A 19,058-nucleotide genomic window follows, 5' to 3' on the forward strand; every position below is an offset into this window, starting at 1 on the left:
GGAATAATAGACTAGGGGGACTAGGGGGAATAATAGACTAGGGGGAATAATAGACTAGGGAATAATAGACTAGGGGGAATAATAGACTAGGGGGAATAATAGACTAGGGACTAGAATAATAGACTAGGGGGGAATAATAGACTAGGGGGAATAATAGACTATAATAGACTAGGGGGAATAATAGACTAGGGGGAATAATAGACTAGGGGGAATAATAGACTAGGGGGAAATAAGACTAGACTAATAGACTAGGGGGAATAATAGACTAGGGGGAATAATAGACTAGGGGGAATAATAGACTAGGGGGAATAATAGACTAGGGGGAATAATAGACTAGGGGGAATAATAGACTAGGGGGAATAATAGACTAGGGGGAATAATAGACTAGGGGGAATAATAGACTAGGGGGAATAATAGACTAGGGGGAATAATAGACTAGGGGGAATAATAGACTAGGGGGAATAATAGACTAGGGGGGAATAATAGACTAGGGGGAATAATAGACTGGGGGGGAATAATAGACTAGGTGGAATAATAGACTAGGGGGGAATAATAGACTGGATAATATTAGACTAGGGGGAATAATAGACTAGGGGGAATAATAGACTAGGGGGAATAATAGACTAGGGGGGAATAATAGACTAGGGGGAATAATAGACTAGGGGGAATAATAGACTAGGGGGAATAATAGACTAGGGGGAATAATAGACTAGGGGACTAGGGGAATAATAGACTAGGGGGAATAATAGACTAGGGGGAATAATAGACTAGGGGGGAATAATAGACTAGGGAGAATAATAGACTAGGGGGAATAATAGACTAGGGGGAATAATAGACTAGGGGAATAATAGACTAGGGGGAATAATAGACTAGGGGAATAATAGACTAGGGGGAATAATAGACTAGGGGGAATAATAGACTAGGGGGAATAATAGACTAGACTAGGGGGAATAATAGACTAGGGGAATAATAGACTATAATAGACTAGGGGGAATAATAGACTAGGGGACTAGGGGGAATAATAGACTAGGGGGAATAATAGACTAGGGGGAATAATAGACTAGGGGAATAATAGACTAGGGGGGAATAATAGACTAGGGGGAATAATAGACTAGGGGGAATAATAGACTAGGGGGAATAATAGACTAGGGGGGAATAATAGACTAGGGGGAATAATAGACTAGGGGGAATAATAGACTAGAATAATAGACTAGGGGGAATAATAGACTAGGGGGAATAATAGACTAGGGGAATAATAGACTAGGGGGAATAATAGACTAGAGAATAATAGACTAGGGGGGAATAATAGACTAGGGGGGAATAATAGACTAGGGGGAATAATAGACTAGGGGGAATAATAGACTAGGGGGAATAATAGACTAGGGGGAAATAATAGACTAGGGGAATAATAGACTAGGGGGAATAATAGACTAGGGGGAATAATAGACTAGGGGGAATAATAGACTAGGGGGAATAATAGACTAGGGGGAATAATAGACTAGGGGGAATAATAGACTAGAATAATAGACTAGGGGGGGGGAATAATAGACTAGGGGGAATAATAGACTAGGGGGAATAATAGACTAGATAATAGACTAGGGGGAATAATAGACTAGGGGGACTAGGGGGAATAATAGACTAGGGGGATAATAGACTAGGGGGAATAATAGACTAGGGGGAATAATAGACTAGGGGGAATAATAGACTAGGGGGAATAATAGACTAGGGGGAATAATAGACTAGGGGGAATAATAGACTAATAATAGACTAGGGGGAATAATAGACTAGGGACTAGGGGGAATAATAGACTAGGGGGAATAATAGACTAGGGACTAATAATAGACTAGGGGGAATAATAGACTAGGGGGAATAATAGACTAGGGGGAATAATAGACTAGGGGGAATAATAGACTAGGGGGAATAATAGACTAGGGGGAATAATAGACTAGGGGGAATAATAGACTAGGGGGAATAATAGACTAGGGGGAATAATAGACTAGGGGGAATAATAGACTAGGGGGAATAATAGACTAGGGGGAATAATAGACTAGGGGGAATAATAGACTAGGGGGAATAATAGACTAGGGGGAATAATAGACTAGGGGGAATAATAGACTAGGGGGAATAATAGACTAGGGGGAATAATAGACTAGGGGGAATAATAGACTAGGGGAATAATAGACTAGGGGGAATAATAGACTAGGGGGAATAATAGACTAGGGGGAATAATAGACTAGGGGGAATAATAGACTAGGGGGAATAATAGACTAGGGGGAATAATAGACTAGGGGGAATAATAGACTAGGGGGAATAATAGACTAGGGGGAATAATAGACTAGAGTATATAAGACTAGATAATATTAGACTAGGGGGAATAATAGACTAGGGGGAATAATAGACTAGGGGGATAATAGACTAGGGGGGAATAATAGACTAGGGGAATAATAGACTAGGGGGAATAATAGACTAGGGGGAATAATAGACTAGGGGGAATAATAGACTAGGGGGGAATAATAGACTAGGGGGAATAATAGACTAGGGGGAATAATAGACTAGGGGAATAATAGACTAGGGGATAATAGACTAGACTAATAGGGGGGAATAATAGACTAGACTAGGGGGAATAATAGACTAGGGGGGAATAATAGACTAGGGGAATAATAGACTAGGGGGGAATAATAGACTAGGGGGGGAATAATAGACTAGGGGGAATAATAGACTAGGGGGGGGGAATAATAGACTAGGGGAATAATAGACTAGGGGGAATAATAGACTAGGGGGGGAATAATAGACTAGGGGGAATAATAGACTAGGGGAATAATAGACTAGGGGAATAATAGACTAGGGGGAATAATAGACTAGGGGAATAATAGACTAGGGGGAATAATAGACTAGGGGAATAATAGACTAGAATAATAGACTAGGGGGAATAATAGACTAGGGGGAATAATAGACTAGGGGGAATAATAGACTAGGGGGAATAATAGACTAGATAATAATAGACTAGGGGGAATAATAGACTAGGGGGAATAATAGACTAGGGGGAATAATAGACTAGGGGGAATAATAGACTAGGGGGAATAATAGACTAGGGGGAATAATAGACTAGGGGGGAATAATAGACTAGGGGGAATAATAGACTAGGGGGAATAATAGACTAGGGGGAATAATAGACTAGGGGGGAATAATAGACTAGGGGGAATAATAGACTAGGGGGAATAATAGACTAGGGGGAATAATAGACTAGGGGGAATAATAGACTAGGGGGAATAATAGACTAGGGGGAATAATAGACTAGGGGAATAATAGACTAGGGGGGAATAATAGACTAGGGGGAATAATAGACTAGGGGGAATAATAGACTAGGGGGAATAATAGACTAGGGGGAATAATAGACTGGGGGGAATAATAGACTAGGGAATAATAGACTAGGGGAATAATAGACTAGGGGGAATAACTAGACTAGGGGGAATAATAGACTAGGGGGAATAATAGACTAGGGGGAATAATAGACTAGGGGGAATAATAGACTAGGGGGAATAATAGACTAGGGGGAATAATAGACTAGGGGGAATAATAGACTAGGGGACTAGAATAATAGACTAGGGAATAATAGACTAGGGGGAATAATAGACTAGGGGGAATAATAGACTAGGGGGAATAATAGACTAGGGGGAATAATAGACTAGGGGGAATAATAGACTAGGGGGAATAATAGACTAGGGGGAATAATAGACTAGGGGGAATAATAGACTAGGGGGAATAATAGACTAGGGGGATAATAGACTAGGGGAATAATAGACTAGGGGGAATAATAGACTAGGGGGAATAATAGACTAGGGGGAATAATAGACTAGGGGGAATAATAGACTAGGGGGAATAATAGACTAGGGGAATAATAGACTAGGGGGAATAATAGACTAGGGGGAATAATAGACTAGGGGGAATAATAGACTAGGGGACTAGGGGAATAATAGACTAGGGGGAATAATAGACTAGGGGGAATAATAGACTAGGGGGAATAATAGACTAGGGGGAATAATAGACTAGGGGGAATAATAGACTAGGGGGAATAATAGACTAGGGGGAATAATAGACTAGGGGGAATAATAGACTAGGGGGAATAATAGACTAGGGGGAATAATAGACTAGGGGGAATAATAGACTAGGGGGAATAATAGACTAGATAATATTAGACTAGGGGGAATAATAGACTAGGGGGAATAATAGACTAGGGGGAATAATAGACTAGGGGGAATAATAGACTAGGGGGGAATAATAGACTAGGGGACTAGAATAATAGACTAGGGGGAATAATAGACTAGGGGGAATAATAGACTAGGGGAATAATAGACTAGGGGGAATAATAGACTAGGGGGAATAATAGACTAGGGGAATAATAGACTAGGGAATAATAGACTAGGGGGAATAATAGACTAGGGGAATAATAGACTAGGGGGAATAATAGACTAGGGGGAAATAATAGACTAGGGGAATAATAGACTAGGGGGAATAATAGACTAGGGGGAATAATAGACTAGGGGGAATAATAGACTAGGGAATAATAGACTAGGGGAATAATAGACTAGGGAATAATAGACTAGGGGGAATAATAGACTAGGGGGACTAGGGAATAATAGACTAGGGGATAATAGACTAGGGGACTAGGGGAATAATAGACTAGGGGGAATAATAGACTAGGGGGAATAATAGACTAGGGGGGAATAATAGACTAGGGGGAATAATAGACTAGGGGGAATAATAGACTAGGGGGGAATAATAGACTAGGGGGAATAATAGACTAGGGGGAATAATAGACTAGGGGGAATAATAGACTAGGGGGAATAATAGACTAGGGGGGAATAATAGACTAGGGGGAATAATAGACTAGGGGGAATAATAGACTAGGGGGAATAATAGACTAGGGGAATAATAGACTAGGGGGAATAATAGACTAGGGGACTAGGGGGAATAATAGACTAGGGGGAATAATAGACTAGGGGGAATAATAGACTAGTGAGAATAATAGACTAGGGGGAATAATAGACTAGGGGGAATAATAGACTAGGGGGAATAATAGACTAGGGGGAATAATAGACTAGGGACTAGGGGGAATAATAGACTAGGGGGAATAAAAGACTAGGGGGAATAATAGACTAGGGGGAATAATAGACTAGGGGGAATAATAGACTAGGGGGAATAATAGACTAGGGGGAATAATAGACTAGACTAGGGGGAATAATAGACTAGGGGGAATAATAGAATAATAGACTAGGGGGAATAATAGACTAGGGGAATAATAGACTAGGGGGAATAATAGACTAGGGGGGAATAATAGACTAGGGGGAATAATAGACTAGGGGAATAATAGACTAGGGGGTATAATAGACTAGACTAGGGGAATAATAGACTAGAGGGAATAATAGACTAGATAATATTAGACTGGGGGAATAATAGACTAGGGGGAATAATAGACTAGGGGGTATAATAGACTAGAGAATAATAGGGGGGAATAATAGACTAGGGGGAATAAATAATAGACTAGGGGGAAATAGACTAGGGGAATAATAGACTAATAGGGGGAATAATAGACTAGGGGGAATAATAGACTAGGGGGAATAATAGACTAGGGGGAATAATAGACTAGGGGGAATAATAGACTAGGGGGAATAATAGACTAGGGGGAATAATAGACTAGGGGGAATAATAGACTAGGGGGAATAATAGACTAGGGGGAATAATAGACTAGGGGACTAGGGGAATAATAGACTAGGGGGAATAATAATAATAGACTAGGGGGAATAAATAGACTAGAATAATAGACTAGGGGGAATAATAGACTAGGGGGAATAATAGACTAGGGGGAATAATAGACTAGGGGGAATAATAGACTAGGGGGAATAATAGACTAGGGGGAATAATAGACTAGGGGGAATAATAGACTAGGGGGAATAATAGACTAGGGGGAATAATAGACTAGGGGGAATAATAGACTAGGGGGAATAATAGACTAGGGGGGGGAATAATAGACTAGGGGGAATAATAGACTAATAGACTAGGGGAATAATAGACTAGGGGAATAATAGACTAGGGGGAATAATAGACTAGGGGGAATAATAGACTAGGGGGGAATAATAGACTAGGGGGAATAATAGACTAGGGGGAATAATAGACTAGGGGGAATAATAGACTAGGGGAATAATAGACTAGGGGGAATAATAGACTAGGGGGAATAATAGACTAGGGGGATAATAGACTAGGGGGGAATAATAGACTAGGGGGAATAATAGACTAGGGGGGGGAATAATAGACTAATAATAGACTAGGGGGAATAATAGACTAGGGGGAATAATAGACTAGGGGGAATAATAATAGACTAGGGGGAATAATAGACTAGGGGGAATAATAGACTAGGGGGGGGAATAATAGACTAGGGGGAATAATAGACTAGGGGGAATAATAGACTAGGGGAATAATAGAATAATAATAATAGACTAGGGGGAATAATAGACTAGGGGGAATAATAGACTAGGGGAATAATAGACTAGGGGGAATAATAGACTAGGGGGAATAATAGACTAGGGGGAATAATAGACTAGGGGGAATAATAGACTAGGGGGGAATAATAGACTAGGGGGAATAATAGACTAGGGGGAATAATAGACTAGGGGGAATAATAGACTAGGGGGAATAATAGACTAGGGGGAATAATAGACTAGGGGGAATAATAGACTAGGGGGAATAATAGACTAGGGGGAATAATAGACTAGGGGGGAATAATAGACTAGGGGGAATAATAGACTAGGGGGAATAATAGACTAGGGGGATAATAGACTAGGGGGAATAATAGACTAGGGGAATAATAGACTAGGGGAATAATAGACTAGGGGGGAATAATAGACTAGGGGGAATAATAGACTAGGGGAATAATAGACTAGGGGGAATAATAGACTAGGGGGAATAATAGACTAGGGGGAATAATAGACTAGGGGGAATAATAGACTAAGATGAATAATAGACTAGGGGGAATAATAGACTAGGGGGAATAATAGACTAGGGGGAATAATAGACTAGGGGGAATAATAGACTAGGGGGAATAATAGACTAGGGGGAATAATAGACTAGGGGGAATAATAGACTAGAGGGGAATAATAGACTAGGGGGAATAATAGACTAGGGGGAATAATAGACTAGGGGGAATAATAGACTAGGGGGAATAATAGACTAGGGGGGAATAATAGACTAGGGGGAATAATAGACTAGGGGGGAATAATAGACTAGGGGGAATAATAGACTAGAATAATAGACTAGAGAATATTAGACTAGATAATATTAGACTAGGGGGAATAATAATAGAATAATAGACTAGGGGGAATAATAGACTAGGGGGAATAATAGACTAGGGGGAATAATAGACTAGGGGGAATAATAGACTAGGGGGAATAATAGACTAGGGGGAATAATAGACTAGGGGGAATAATAGACTAGGGGAATAATAGACTAGGGAATAATAGACTAGGGGGAATAATAGACTAGGGGGAATAATAGACTAGGGGAATAATAGACTAGGGGAATAATAGACTAGGGGAAATAATAGACTAGGGGGAATAATAGACTAGGGGGACTAGGGGGAATAATAGACTAGGGGGAATAATAGACTAGGGGGAATAATAGACTAGGGGGAATAATAGACTAGGGGGAATAATAGACTAGGGGGAATAATAGACTAGGGGGAATAATAGACTAGGGGAATAATAGACTAGGGGGAATAATAGACTAGGGGGAATAATAGACTAGGGGGAATAATAGACTAGGGGGAATAATAGACTAGGGGGAATAATAGACTAGGGGAATAATAGACTAGGGGGAATAATAGACTAGGACTAGGGGGAATAATAGACTAGGGGGAATAATAGACTAGATAATATTAGACTAGGGGGAATAATAGACTAGGGGGAATAATAGACTAGGGGGGAATAATAGACTAGAATAATAGACTAGGGGAATAATAGACTAGGGGGAATAACTAGACTAGGGGAATAATAGACTAGGGGGAATAATAGACTAGGGGGACTATAATAGACTAGGGGGAATAATAGACTAGGGGGAATAATAGACTAGGGGGAATAATAGACTGGATAATATTAGACTAGGGGGAATAATAGACTAGGGGGAATAATAGACTAGGGGGAATAATAGACTGGATAATATTAGACTAGGGGGAATAATAGACTAGGGGGGAATAATAGACTAGGGGGAATAATAGACTAGGGGGAATAATAGACTAGAGAATATTAGACTAGATAATATTAGACTGGGGGGGATAATAGACTAGGGGGGAATAATAGACTAGGGGGAATAATAGACTAGGGGGAATAATAGACTAGGGGGAATAATAGACTAGGGGGAATAATAGACTAGGGGGAATAATAGACTAGGGGGAATAATAGACTAGGGGAATAATAGACTGGGGGGAATAATAGACTAGGGGACTAGGGAAATAATAGACTAGGGGGAATAATAGACTAATAGACTAGGGGAATAATAGACTAGGGGGAATAATAGACTAGGGGGGAATAATAGACTAGGGGAATAATAGACTAGGGGGGAATAATAGACTAGGGGGAATAATAGACTAGAGGGAATAATAGACTAGGGGGAATAATAGACTAGGACTAGGGGGAATAATAGACTAGGGGACTAGAATAATAGACTAGGGGGAATAATAGACTAGGGAATAATAGACTAGGGGGAATAATAGACTAGGGGGAATAATAGACTAGGGGAATAATAGACTAGGGGGGGAATAATAGACTAATAATAGGGGGAATAATAGACTAGGGGAATAATAGACTAGGGGGAATAATAGACTAGGGGGAATAATAGACTAATAGGGGGGAATAATAGACTAGGGGGAATAATAGACTAGGGACTAGGGGAATAATAGACTAGGGGGAATAATAGACTAGGGGGAATAATAGACTAGGGGGAATAATAGACTAGGGGGAATAATAGACTAGGGGAATAATAGACTAGGGGGAATAATAGACTAGGGGGAATAATAGACTAGGGAATAATAGACTGGGGGGAATAATAGACTAGGGGAATAATAGACTAGGGGGAATAATAGACTAGGGGGAATAATAGACTAGGGGGAATAATAGACTAGGGGAATAATAGGAATAATAGACTAGGGGGAATAATAGACTAGGGGGAATAATAGACTAGGGGGAATAATAGACTAGGGGGAATAATAGACTTAATAGACTAGGGGGAATAATAGACTAGGGGGAATAATAGACTAGGGGGAATAATAGACTAGGGGGAATAATAGACTAGGGGGAATAATAGACTAGGGGGGAATAATAGACTAGGGGGAATAATAGACTAGGGGGAATAATAGACTAGGGGAATAATAGACTAGGGGAATAATAGACTAGGGGGAATAATAGACTAGGGGAATAATAGACTAGGGGGGAATAATAGACTAGGGGGAATAATAGACTAGGGGGAATAATAGACTAGGGGGAATAATAGACTAGGGGGAATAATAGACTAGGGGGAATAATAGACGAGAATAATAGACTAGGGGGAATAATAGACTAGGGGGAATAATAGACTAGGGGGAATAATAGAGGGGGGAATAATAGACCAAGATGAATAATAGACTAGGAGAGAATAATAGACTAGGGGGAATAATAGACGAGGGGGGAATAATAGACTAGGGGGAAATAATAGACTAGGGGGAATAATAGACGAGGGGGAATAATAGACTAGGGGAATAATAGACTATAATAGACTAGGGGAATAATAGACTAGGGGGAATAATAGACTAGGGGGAATAATAGACTAGGGGGAATAATAGACTAGGGGGAATAATAGACTAGGGGGAATAATAGACTAGGGGAATAATAGACTAGGGGGAATAATAGACTAGGGGGAATAATAGACTAGGGGGAATAATAGACTAGGGGGAATAATAGACTAGAATAATAGACTAGGGGGAATAAATAATAGACTAGGGGGAATAATAGACTAGGGGGGAATAATAGACTAGGGGACTAGGGGGAATAATAGACTAGGGGGAATAATAGACTAGGGGGAATAATAGACTAGGGGGAATAATAGACTAGGGGGAATAATAGACTAGGGGAATAATAGACTAGGGGGAATAATAGACTAGGGGGAATAATAGACTAGGGGAATAATAGACTAGGGGAGAATAATAGACTAGGGGGAATAATAGACTAGGGGGGAATAATAGACTAGGGGGAATAATAGACTAGGGGGAATAATAGACTAGGGGGAATAATAGACTAGGGGGAATAATAGACTAGGGGGAATAATAGACTAGGGGGGAATAATAGACTAGGGGGGAATAATAGACTAGGGGGAATAATAGACTAGGGGGAATAATAGACTAGGGGGAATAATAGACTAGGGGAATAATAGACTAGGGGGAATAATAGACTAGGGGGAATAATAGACTAGGGGGAATAATAGACTAGGGGAATAATAGACTAGGGGGAATAATAGACTAGGGGGAATAATAGACTAGGGTGAATAATAGACTAGGGGGAATAATAGACTAGGGGGAATAATAGACTAGGGGTAATAATATACTAGGGGGAATAATAGACTAGGGGAATAATAGACTAGGGGGAATAATAGACTAGGGGGAATAATAGACTAGGGGGAATAATAGACTAGGGGGAATAATAGACTAGGGGGAATAATAGACTAGGGGGAATAATAGACTAATAGACTAGGGGGAATAATAGACTAGGGGGAATAATAGACTAGGGGGAATAATAGACTAGGGGGAATAATAGACTAGGGGGAATAATAGACTAGGGGGAATAATAGACTAGGGGGGAATAATAGACTAGGGGAATAATAGGGGGGAATAATAGACTAGGGGGAATAATAGACTAGGGGGGAATAATAGACTAGACTAGGGGGGAATAATAGACTAGGGGGAATAATAGACTAGGGGGACTAGGGGAATAATAGACTAGGGGGGGGGAATAATAGACTAGGGGGAATAATAGACTAGGGGGAATAATAGACTAGGGGGAATAATAGACTAGGGGGAATAATAGACTAGGGGGAATAATAGACTAGGGGGGAATAATAGACTAGGGGGACTATAATAGACTAGGGGGGAATAATAGACTAGGGGGGAATAATAGACTAGGGGGATAATAACTAATAATAGACTAGGGGGAATAATAGACTAGGGGGAATAATAGACTAGGGGACTAGGGGGAATAATAGACTAGGGGGAATAATAGACTAGGGGAATAATAGACTATATATAGACTAGGGGGAATAATAGACTAGGGGGAATAATAGACTAGGGGGAATAATAGACTAGGGGGAATAATAGACTAGGGGGAATAATAGACTAGGGGGAATAATAGACTAGGGGGATAATAGACTAGGGGAATAATAGACTAGGGGGAATAATAGACTAGGGGGAATAATAGAATAGACTAGGGGGAATAATAGACTAGGGGGAATAATAGACTAGGGGGAATAATAGACTAGGGGGAATAATAGACTAGGGGGAATAATAGACTAGGGGGAATAATAGACTAGGGGAATAATAGACTAGGGGGAATAATAGACTAGATAATAATAGACTAGGGGGAATAATAGACTAGGGGGAATAATAGACTAGGGGGAATAATAGACTAGGGGGAATAATAGACTAGGGGGAATAATAGACTAGGGGGAATAATAGACTAGGGGGAATAATAGACTAGGGGGAATAATAGACTAGGGGGAATAATAGACTAGGACTAGGGGGGAATAATAGACTAGGGGAATAATAGACTAGGGGGAATAATAGACTAGGGGGAATAATAGACTAGGGGGAATAATAGACTAGGGGGGAATAATAGACTAGGGGGGAATAATAGACTAGGGGGAATAATAGACTAGGGGGAATAATAGACTAGGGGGAATAATAGACTAGGGGGAATAATAGACTAGGGGGAATAATAGACTAGGGGGAATAATAGACTAGGGGGAATAATAGACTAGGGGGAATAATAGACTAGGGGGAATAATAGACTAGGGGGAATAATAGACTAGGGGGAATAATAATAGACTAGACTGGGGGGAATAATAGACTAGGGGGAATAATAGACTAGGGGGAATAATAGACTAGGGGGAATAATAGGGGGAATAATAGACTAGGGGAATAATAGACTAGGGGAATAATAGACTAGGGGGAATAATAGACTGGGGGGAATAATAGACTAGGGGGAATAATAGACTAGGGGGAATAATAGACTAGAGAATAATAGACTGGGGGGAATAATAGACTAGGGGGAATAATAGACTGGGGGGAATAATAGACTAGTGGGAATAATAGACTAGGGGGAATAATAGACTAGGGGGAATAATAGACTAATAGACTAGGGAATAATAGACTAGGGGGGAATAATAGACTAGGGGGAATAATAGACTAGGGGGAATAATAGACTAGGGGGAATAATAGACTAGGGGGAATAATAGACTAGGGGGAATAATAGACTAGGGGGAATAATAGACTAGGGGGAATAATAGACTAGGGGAATAATAGACTAGGGGACTAGGGAATAATAGACTAGGGGGAATAATAGACTAGGGGGATAATAGACTAGGGGGAATAATAGACTAGGGGGAATAATAGACTAGGGGGAATAATAGACTAGGGGGAATAATAGACTAGGGGGAATAATAGACTAGGGGGAATAATAGACTAATAGGGGAATAATAGACTAGGGGGAATAATAGACTAGGGGAATAATAGACTAGGGGGAATAATAGACTAGGGGAATAATAGACTAGAATAATAGACTAGGGGGGAATAATAGACTAGGGGGAATAATAGACTAGGGGGAATAATAGACTAGGGGGAATAATAGACTAGGGGGAATAATAGACTAGGGGGAATAATAGACTAGGGGGAATAATAGACTAGGGGGGAATAATAGACTAGGGGGAATAGACTAGGGGAATAATAGACTAGGGGGAATAATAGACTAGGGGGAATAATAGACTAGGGGGGAATAATAGACTAGGGAATAATAGACTAGGGGGAATAATAGACTAGGGGGAATAATAGACTAGGGGGAATAATAGAATAATAGACTAGGGGAATAATAGACTAGGGGACTAGGGGGGAATAATAGACTAGGGGGAATAATAGACTAGGGGGAATAATAGACTAATAATAGACTAGGGGGAATAATAGACTAGGGGGGAATAATAGACTAGGGGGAATAATAGACTAGGGGGAATAATAGACTAGGGGGATAATAGACTAGGGGGAATAATAGACTAGGGGGAATAATAGACTAGGGGGAATAATAGACTAATAGACTAGGGGAATAATAGACTAGGGGGAATAATAGGGGAATAATAGACTAGGGGGAATAATAGACTAGGGGGAATAATAGACTAGGGGGGAATAGACTAGGGGGAATAATAGACTAGGGGGAATAATAGACTAGGGGGAATAATAGACTAGGGGGAATAATAGACTAGGGGGGAATAATAGACTAGGGGGACTATAATAGACTAGGGGGAATAATAGACTAGGGGGAATAATAGACTAGGGGGAATAATAGACTAGGGGGAATAATAGACTAGGGGGAATAATAGACTAGGGGGAATAATAGACTAGGGGGAATAATAGACTAGGGGGAATAATAGACTAGGGGAATAATAGACTAGGGGGAATAATAGACTAGGGGGAATAATAGACTAGGACTAGGGGGAATAATAGACTAGGGGGAATAATAGACTAGGGGAATAATAGACTATAATAGACTAGGGGGAATAATAGACTAGGGGGGAATAATAGACTAGGGGGGAATAATAGACTAGGGGGAATAATAGACTAGGGGAATAATAGACTAGGGGGAATAATAGACTAATAATAGACTAGGGGGAATAATAGACTAGGGACTAGGGGGAATAATAGACTAGGGGGAATAATAGACTAGGGGAATAATAGACTAGGGGGAATAATAGACTAGGGGGGAATAATAGACTAGGGGGAATAATAGACTAGGGGGAATAATAGACTAGGGGGAATAATAGACTAGGGGGAATAATAGACTAGGGGGAATAATAGACTAGGGGGAATAATAGACTAGGGGGAATAATAGACTAGGGGGAATAATAGACTAGAATAATAGACTAGGGGGAATAATAGACTAGGGGAATAATAGACTAGGGGGATAATAACTAGGGGGAATAATAGACTAGGGGAATAATAGACTAGGGGGAATAATAGAATAATAGACTAGGGGGAATAATAGACTAGGGGGAATAATAGACTAGAATAATAGACTAGGGGGAATAATAGACTAGGGGGAATAATAGACTAGGGGGAATAATAGACTAGGGGGAATAATAGACTAGGGGGAATAACTAGACTAGACTAGGGGAATAATAGACTAGAATAATAGACTAGGGGGAATAATAGACTAGGGAATAATAGACTAGGGGGAATAATAGACTAGGGGGAATAATAGACTAGGGGGAATAATAGACTAGGGGGAATAATAGACTAGGGGGAATAATAGACTAGGGGGAATAATAGACTAGGGGGAATAATAGACTAGGGGGAATAATAGACTAGGGGGAATAATAGACTAGGGGGAATAATAGACTAGGGGGAATAATAGACTAGGGGGAATAATAGACTAGGGGGAATAATAGACTAGGGGGGAATAATAGACTAGGGGGAATAATAGACTAGGGGGAATAATAGACTAGGGGGAATAATAGACTAGGGGGAATAATAGACTAGGGGGAATAATAGACTAGGGGGAATAATAGACTAGGGGGAATAATAGACTAGGGGGAATAATAGACTAGGGGGAATAATAGACTAGGGGGAATAATAGACTAGGGGGAATAATAGACTAGGGGGAATAATAGACTAGGGGGAATAATAGACTAGGGGGGAATAATAGACTAGGGGGAATAATAGACTAGGGGGAATAATAGACTAGGGGGAATAATAGACTAGGGGGAATAATAGACTAGGGGGAATAATAGACTAGGGGGAATAATAGACTAGGGGACTAGAATAATAGACTAGGGGGAATAATAGACTAGGGGGAATAATAGACTAGAATAATAGACTAGGGGGAATAATAGACTAGGGGGAATAATAGACTAGGGGGACTATAATAGACTAGGGGGAATAATAGACTAGAATAATAGACTAGGGGGAATAATAGAATAATAGACTAGGGGAATAATAGACTAGGGGGAATAATAGACTAGGGGGAATAATAGACTAGGGGGGAATAATAGACTAGGGGGAATAATAGACTAGGGGGAATAATAGACTAGGGGGAATAATAGACTAGGGGGAATAATAGACTAGGGGGAATAATAGACTAGGGGGAATAATAGACTAGGGGGAATAATAGACTAGGGGGAATAATAGACTAGGGGAATAATAGACTAGGGGGAATAATAGACTAGGGGAATAATAGACTAGGGGAATAATAGACTAGGGGGAATAATAGACTAGGGGGACTATAATAGACTAGGGGGAATAATAGACTAGGGGGAATAATAGACTAGGGGGAATAATAGACTAGGGGGAATAATAGACTAGGGGGAATAATAGACTAGGGGGACTATAATAGACTAGGGGGAATAATAGGGGACTAGGGGAATAATAGACTAGGGGGGAATAATAGACTAGGGGGAATAGACTAATAGACTAGGGGGAATAATAGACTAGGGGGGAATAATAGAATAATAGACTAGGGGGAATAAATAATAGACTAGGGGGAATAATAGACTAGGGGGAATAATAGACTAGGGGGGAATAATAGACTAGGGGAATAATAGACTAGACTAATAGACTAGGGGGAATAATAGACTAGGGGGAATAATAGACTAGGGGGAATAATAGACTAGGGGGAATAATAGACTAGGGGGAATAATAGACTAGGGGACTAGGGGGGAATAATAATAGACTAGGGGGAATAATAGACTAGGGGGGAATAATAGACTAGGGGGAATAATAGACTAGGGGGAATAATAGACTAGGGGGAATAATAGACTAGGGGGGAATAATAGACTAGGGGAATAATAGATAGAATAATAGACTAGGGGGGGAATAATAGACTAGGGGGAATAATAGACTAGGGGGGGGAATAATAGACTAATAGACTAGGGGGAATAATAGACTAGGGGGAATAATAGACTAGGGGGACTAGGGGGAATAATAGACTAGGGGGAATAATAGACTAGGGGGGAATAATAGACTAGGGGGAATAATAGACTAGGGGGAATAATAGACTAGGGGGAATAATATAGACTAGGGGGAATAATAGACTAGGGGAATAATAGACTAGGGGGAATAATAGACTAGGGGGAATAATAGACTAGGGGGAATAATAGACTAGGGGGAATAATAGACTAGGGGGGAATAATAGACTAGGGGGAATAATATACTAGGGGGGAATAATAGACTAGGGGGAATAATAGACTAGGGGGAAATAATAGACTAGGGGGAATAATAGGGATGAGATCTTATAAAGACCACTGATTTTGTGTGAGTGCCAAATTGTTTTTTGATTTGTGATCTTGCTTTGATATTGAAGTTGTCTTGTGTTTCAATGGTCAGATGGTTACCTGGTCATGTTGTGCAGTAGGGCAGGGAAGTTGTCCTGGTCAACATGTCGTTTGTAGAACCGTCTGGCCTGTTCCTCTGTTAATATCACCTCTCTCTGGAGAGACACAGTGAAGCCAGCCTCATGGATACGAGACCAGATCTTATCTGGAACAGAAAACCATACTGAACCAGCCTCGTGGAGACCAGACCAGATCTCATCTGGAACAGAAAACCATACTGAACCAGCCTCATGGAGACCAGACCGGATCTATAATAGAAAACCATACTGAACCAGCCTCATGGAGACCAGACCAGATCTCATCTGGAACAGAAAACCATACTGAACCAGCCTCATGGAGACCAGACCAGATCTCATCTGGAACAGAAAACCATACTGAACCAGCCTCATGGAGACCAGATCTCATCTGGAACAGAAAACCATACTGAACCAGCCTCATGGAGACCAGACCGGATCTATAATAGAAAACCATACTGAACCAGCCTCATGGAGACCAGACCGGATCTATAATAGAAAACCATACTGAACCAGCCTCATGGAGACCAGACCAGATCTAGAATAGAAAACCATACTGAACCAGACTCAGAACAGAACAGATCTAGAACAGAAAACCATACTGAACCAGCCTCATGGAGACCAGATCTAGAACAGAAAACCATACTGAACCAGCCTCATGGAGACCAGACCAGATCTAGAATAGAAAACCATACTGAACCAGCCTCATGGAGACCAGACCAGATCTAGAATAGAAAACCATACTGAACCAGCCTCATGGAGACCAGAACAGATCTAGAATAGAAAACCATACTGAACCAGCCTCATGGAGACCAGACCAGATCTAGAATAGAAAACCATACTGAACCAGCCTCATGGAGACCAGACCAGATATAGAATAGAAAACCATACTGAACCAGCCTCATGGAGACCAGAACAGATCTAGAATAGAAAACCATACTGAACCAGACTCAGAACAGAACAGATATAGAATAGAAAACCATACTGAACCAGCCTCAGAACAGAACAGATATAGAATATAGAGAAAACCATACTGAACCAGCCTCAGAACAGAACAGATCTAGAATAGAAAACCATACTGAACCAGCCTCATGGAGACCAGACCAGATCTAGAATAGAAAACCATACTGAACCAGCCTCATGGAGACCAGAACAGATCTAGAATAGAAATCCATACTGAACCAGCCTCATGGAGACCAGACCAGATATAGAATAGAAAACCATACTGAACCAGCCTCATGGAGACCAGAACAGATCTAGAATAGAAAACCATACTGAACCAGCCTCATGGAGACCAGACCAGATCTAGAATAGAAAACCATACTGAACCAGCCTCATGGAGACCAGACCAGATCTAGAATAGAAAACCATACTGAACCAGCCTCATGGAGACCAGACCAGATCTAGAATAGAAAACCATACTGAACCAGACTCAGAACAGAACAGATCTAGAATAGAAAACCATACTGAACCAGCCTCATGGAGACCAGACCAGATCTAGAAAACCATACTGAACCAGCCTCATGGAGACCAGAACAGATCTAGAATAGAAAACCATACTGAACCAGCCTCAGACCAGAACAGATCTAGAATAGAAAACCATACTGAACCAGCCTGATGGAGACCAGAACAGATCTAGAATAGAAAACCATACTGAACCAGCCTCATGGAGCACAGACCAGATCTAGAACAGAAAACCATACTGAACCAGCCTCATGGAGACCAGACCAGATATAGAATAGAAAACCATACTGAACCAGCCTCAGAACAGAACAGATCTAGAATAGAAAACCATACTGAACCAGCCTCAGACCAGAACAGATCTAGAATAGAAAACCATACTGAACCAGCCTGATGGAGACCAGAACAGATCTAGAATAGAAAACCATACTGAACCAGCCTCAGAACAGAACAGAATACTTTAGAAAGGTCATCAAAATGATGCTTCAATTTGCCTTCAGACTATTTCTGATATTTCTGTCAGTTGTCAGAAAAACACTTTGAGGAATCGCTAATAAATGACTTCTTCACTGCATACAGCCCTGTGATGCTGTTAAGCTGATTTTAGAAACAGACGTGTGTTGTGTACAGTAATTGGCACGCGCCCACCTTTGCTCTCCCTGGAGAGGTTGGGTCGGATGAGAGCCAGTGTCCTCTCCACTCGCCCTTCCTCCTCGTGCTGCTCTGCCCGGGAAGAAGTCCTGAAGCTGGGGAAGAAGAAGGCCAGCTCCCTCCTGGCCTGATGGCTGTCGTCACTACCGTGGAGCGAGTTGAACAGGGTTTCACTGCCATACTGGGCACGTAGGCTAGGGGAGGGAGGAGGGAGGTGGAAGAGGAGGGGAGGGGAAGGAGTGAGAGGAGACAGAGGAGGTGAGAGGAAGG

The 19,058-nt window shown here is 41.0% G+C and overlaps 1 protein-coding gene across 1 annotated transcript in view; it reads right to left on the minus strand.

The window, feature by feature from the left end:
* The window catches only part of nme9 (NME/NM23 family member 9), a 56,042-nt gene that overhangs the window by 31,774 nt on the left and 5,210 nt on the right, over positions 1–19,058 (minus strand). Inside the window, exons 9-10 of the mRNA XM_064975600.1 lie at positions 18,786–18,982; positions 16,663–16,807 (exon numbers count right to left, since the gene is read on the minus strand). Of these exons, the coding sequence (XP_064831672.1) occupies positions 16,663–16,807; positions 18,786–18,982 (342 nt within the window). The remainder of the gene's footprint in view (positions 1–16,662; positions 16,808–18,785; positions 18,983–19,058) is intronic.

This window comes from Oncorhynchus masou, chromosome 10 (genome assembly GCF_036934945.1).
Source record: "Oncorhynchus masou masou isolate Uvic2021 chromosome 10, UVic_Omas_1.1, whole genome shotgun sequence".
In the NCBI taxonomy this organism is placed as follows: Eukaryota; Metazoa; Chordata; class Actinopteri; order Salmoniformes; family Salmonidae; genus Oncorhynchus; species Oncorhynchus masou.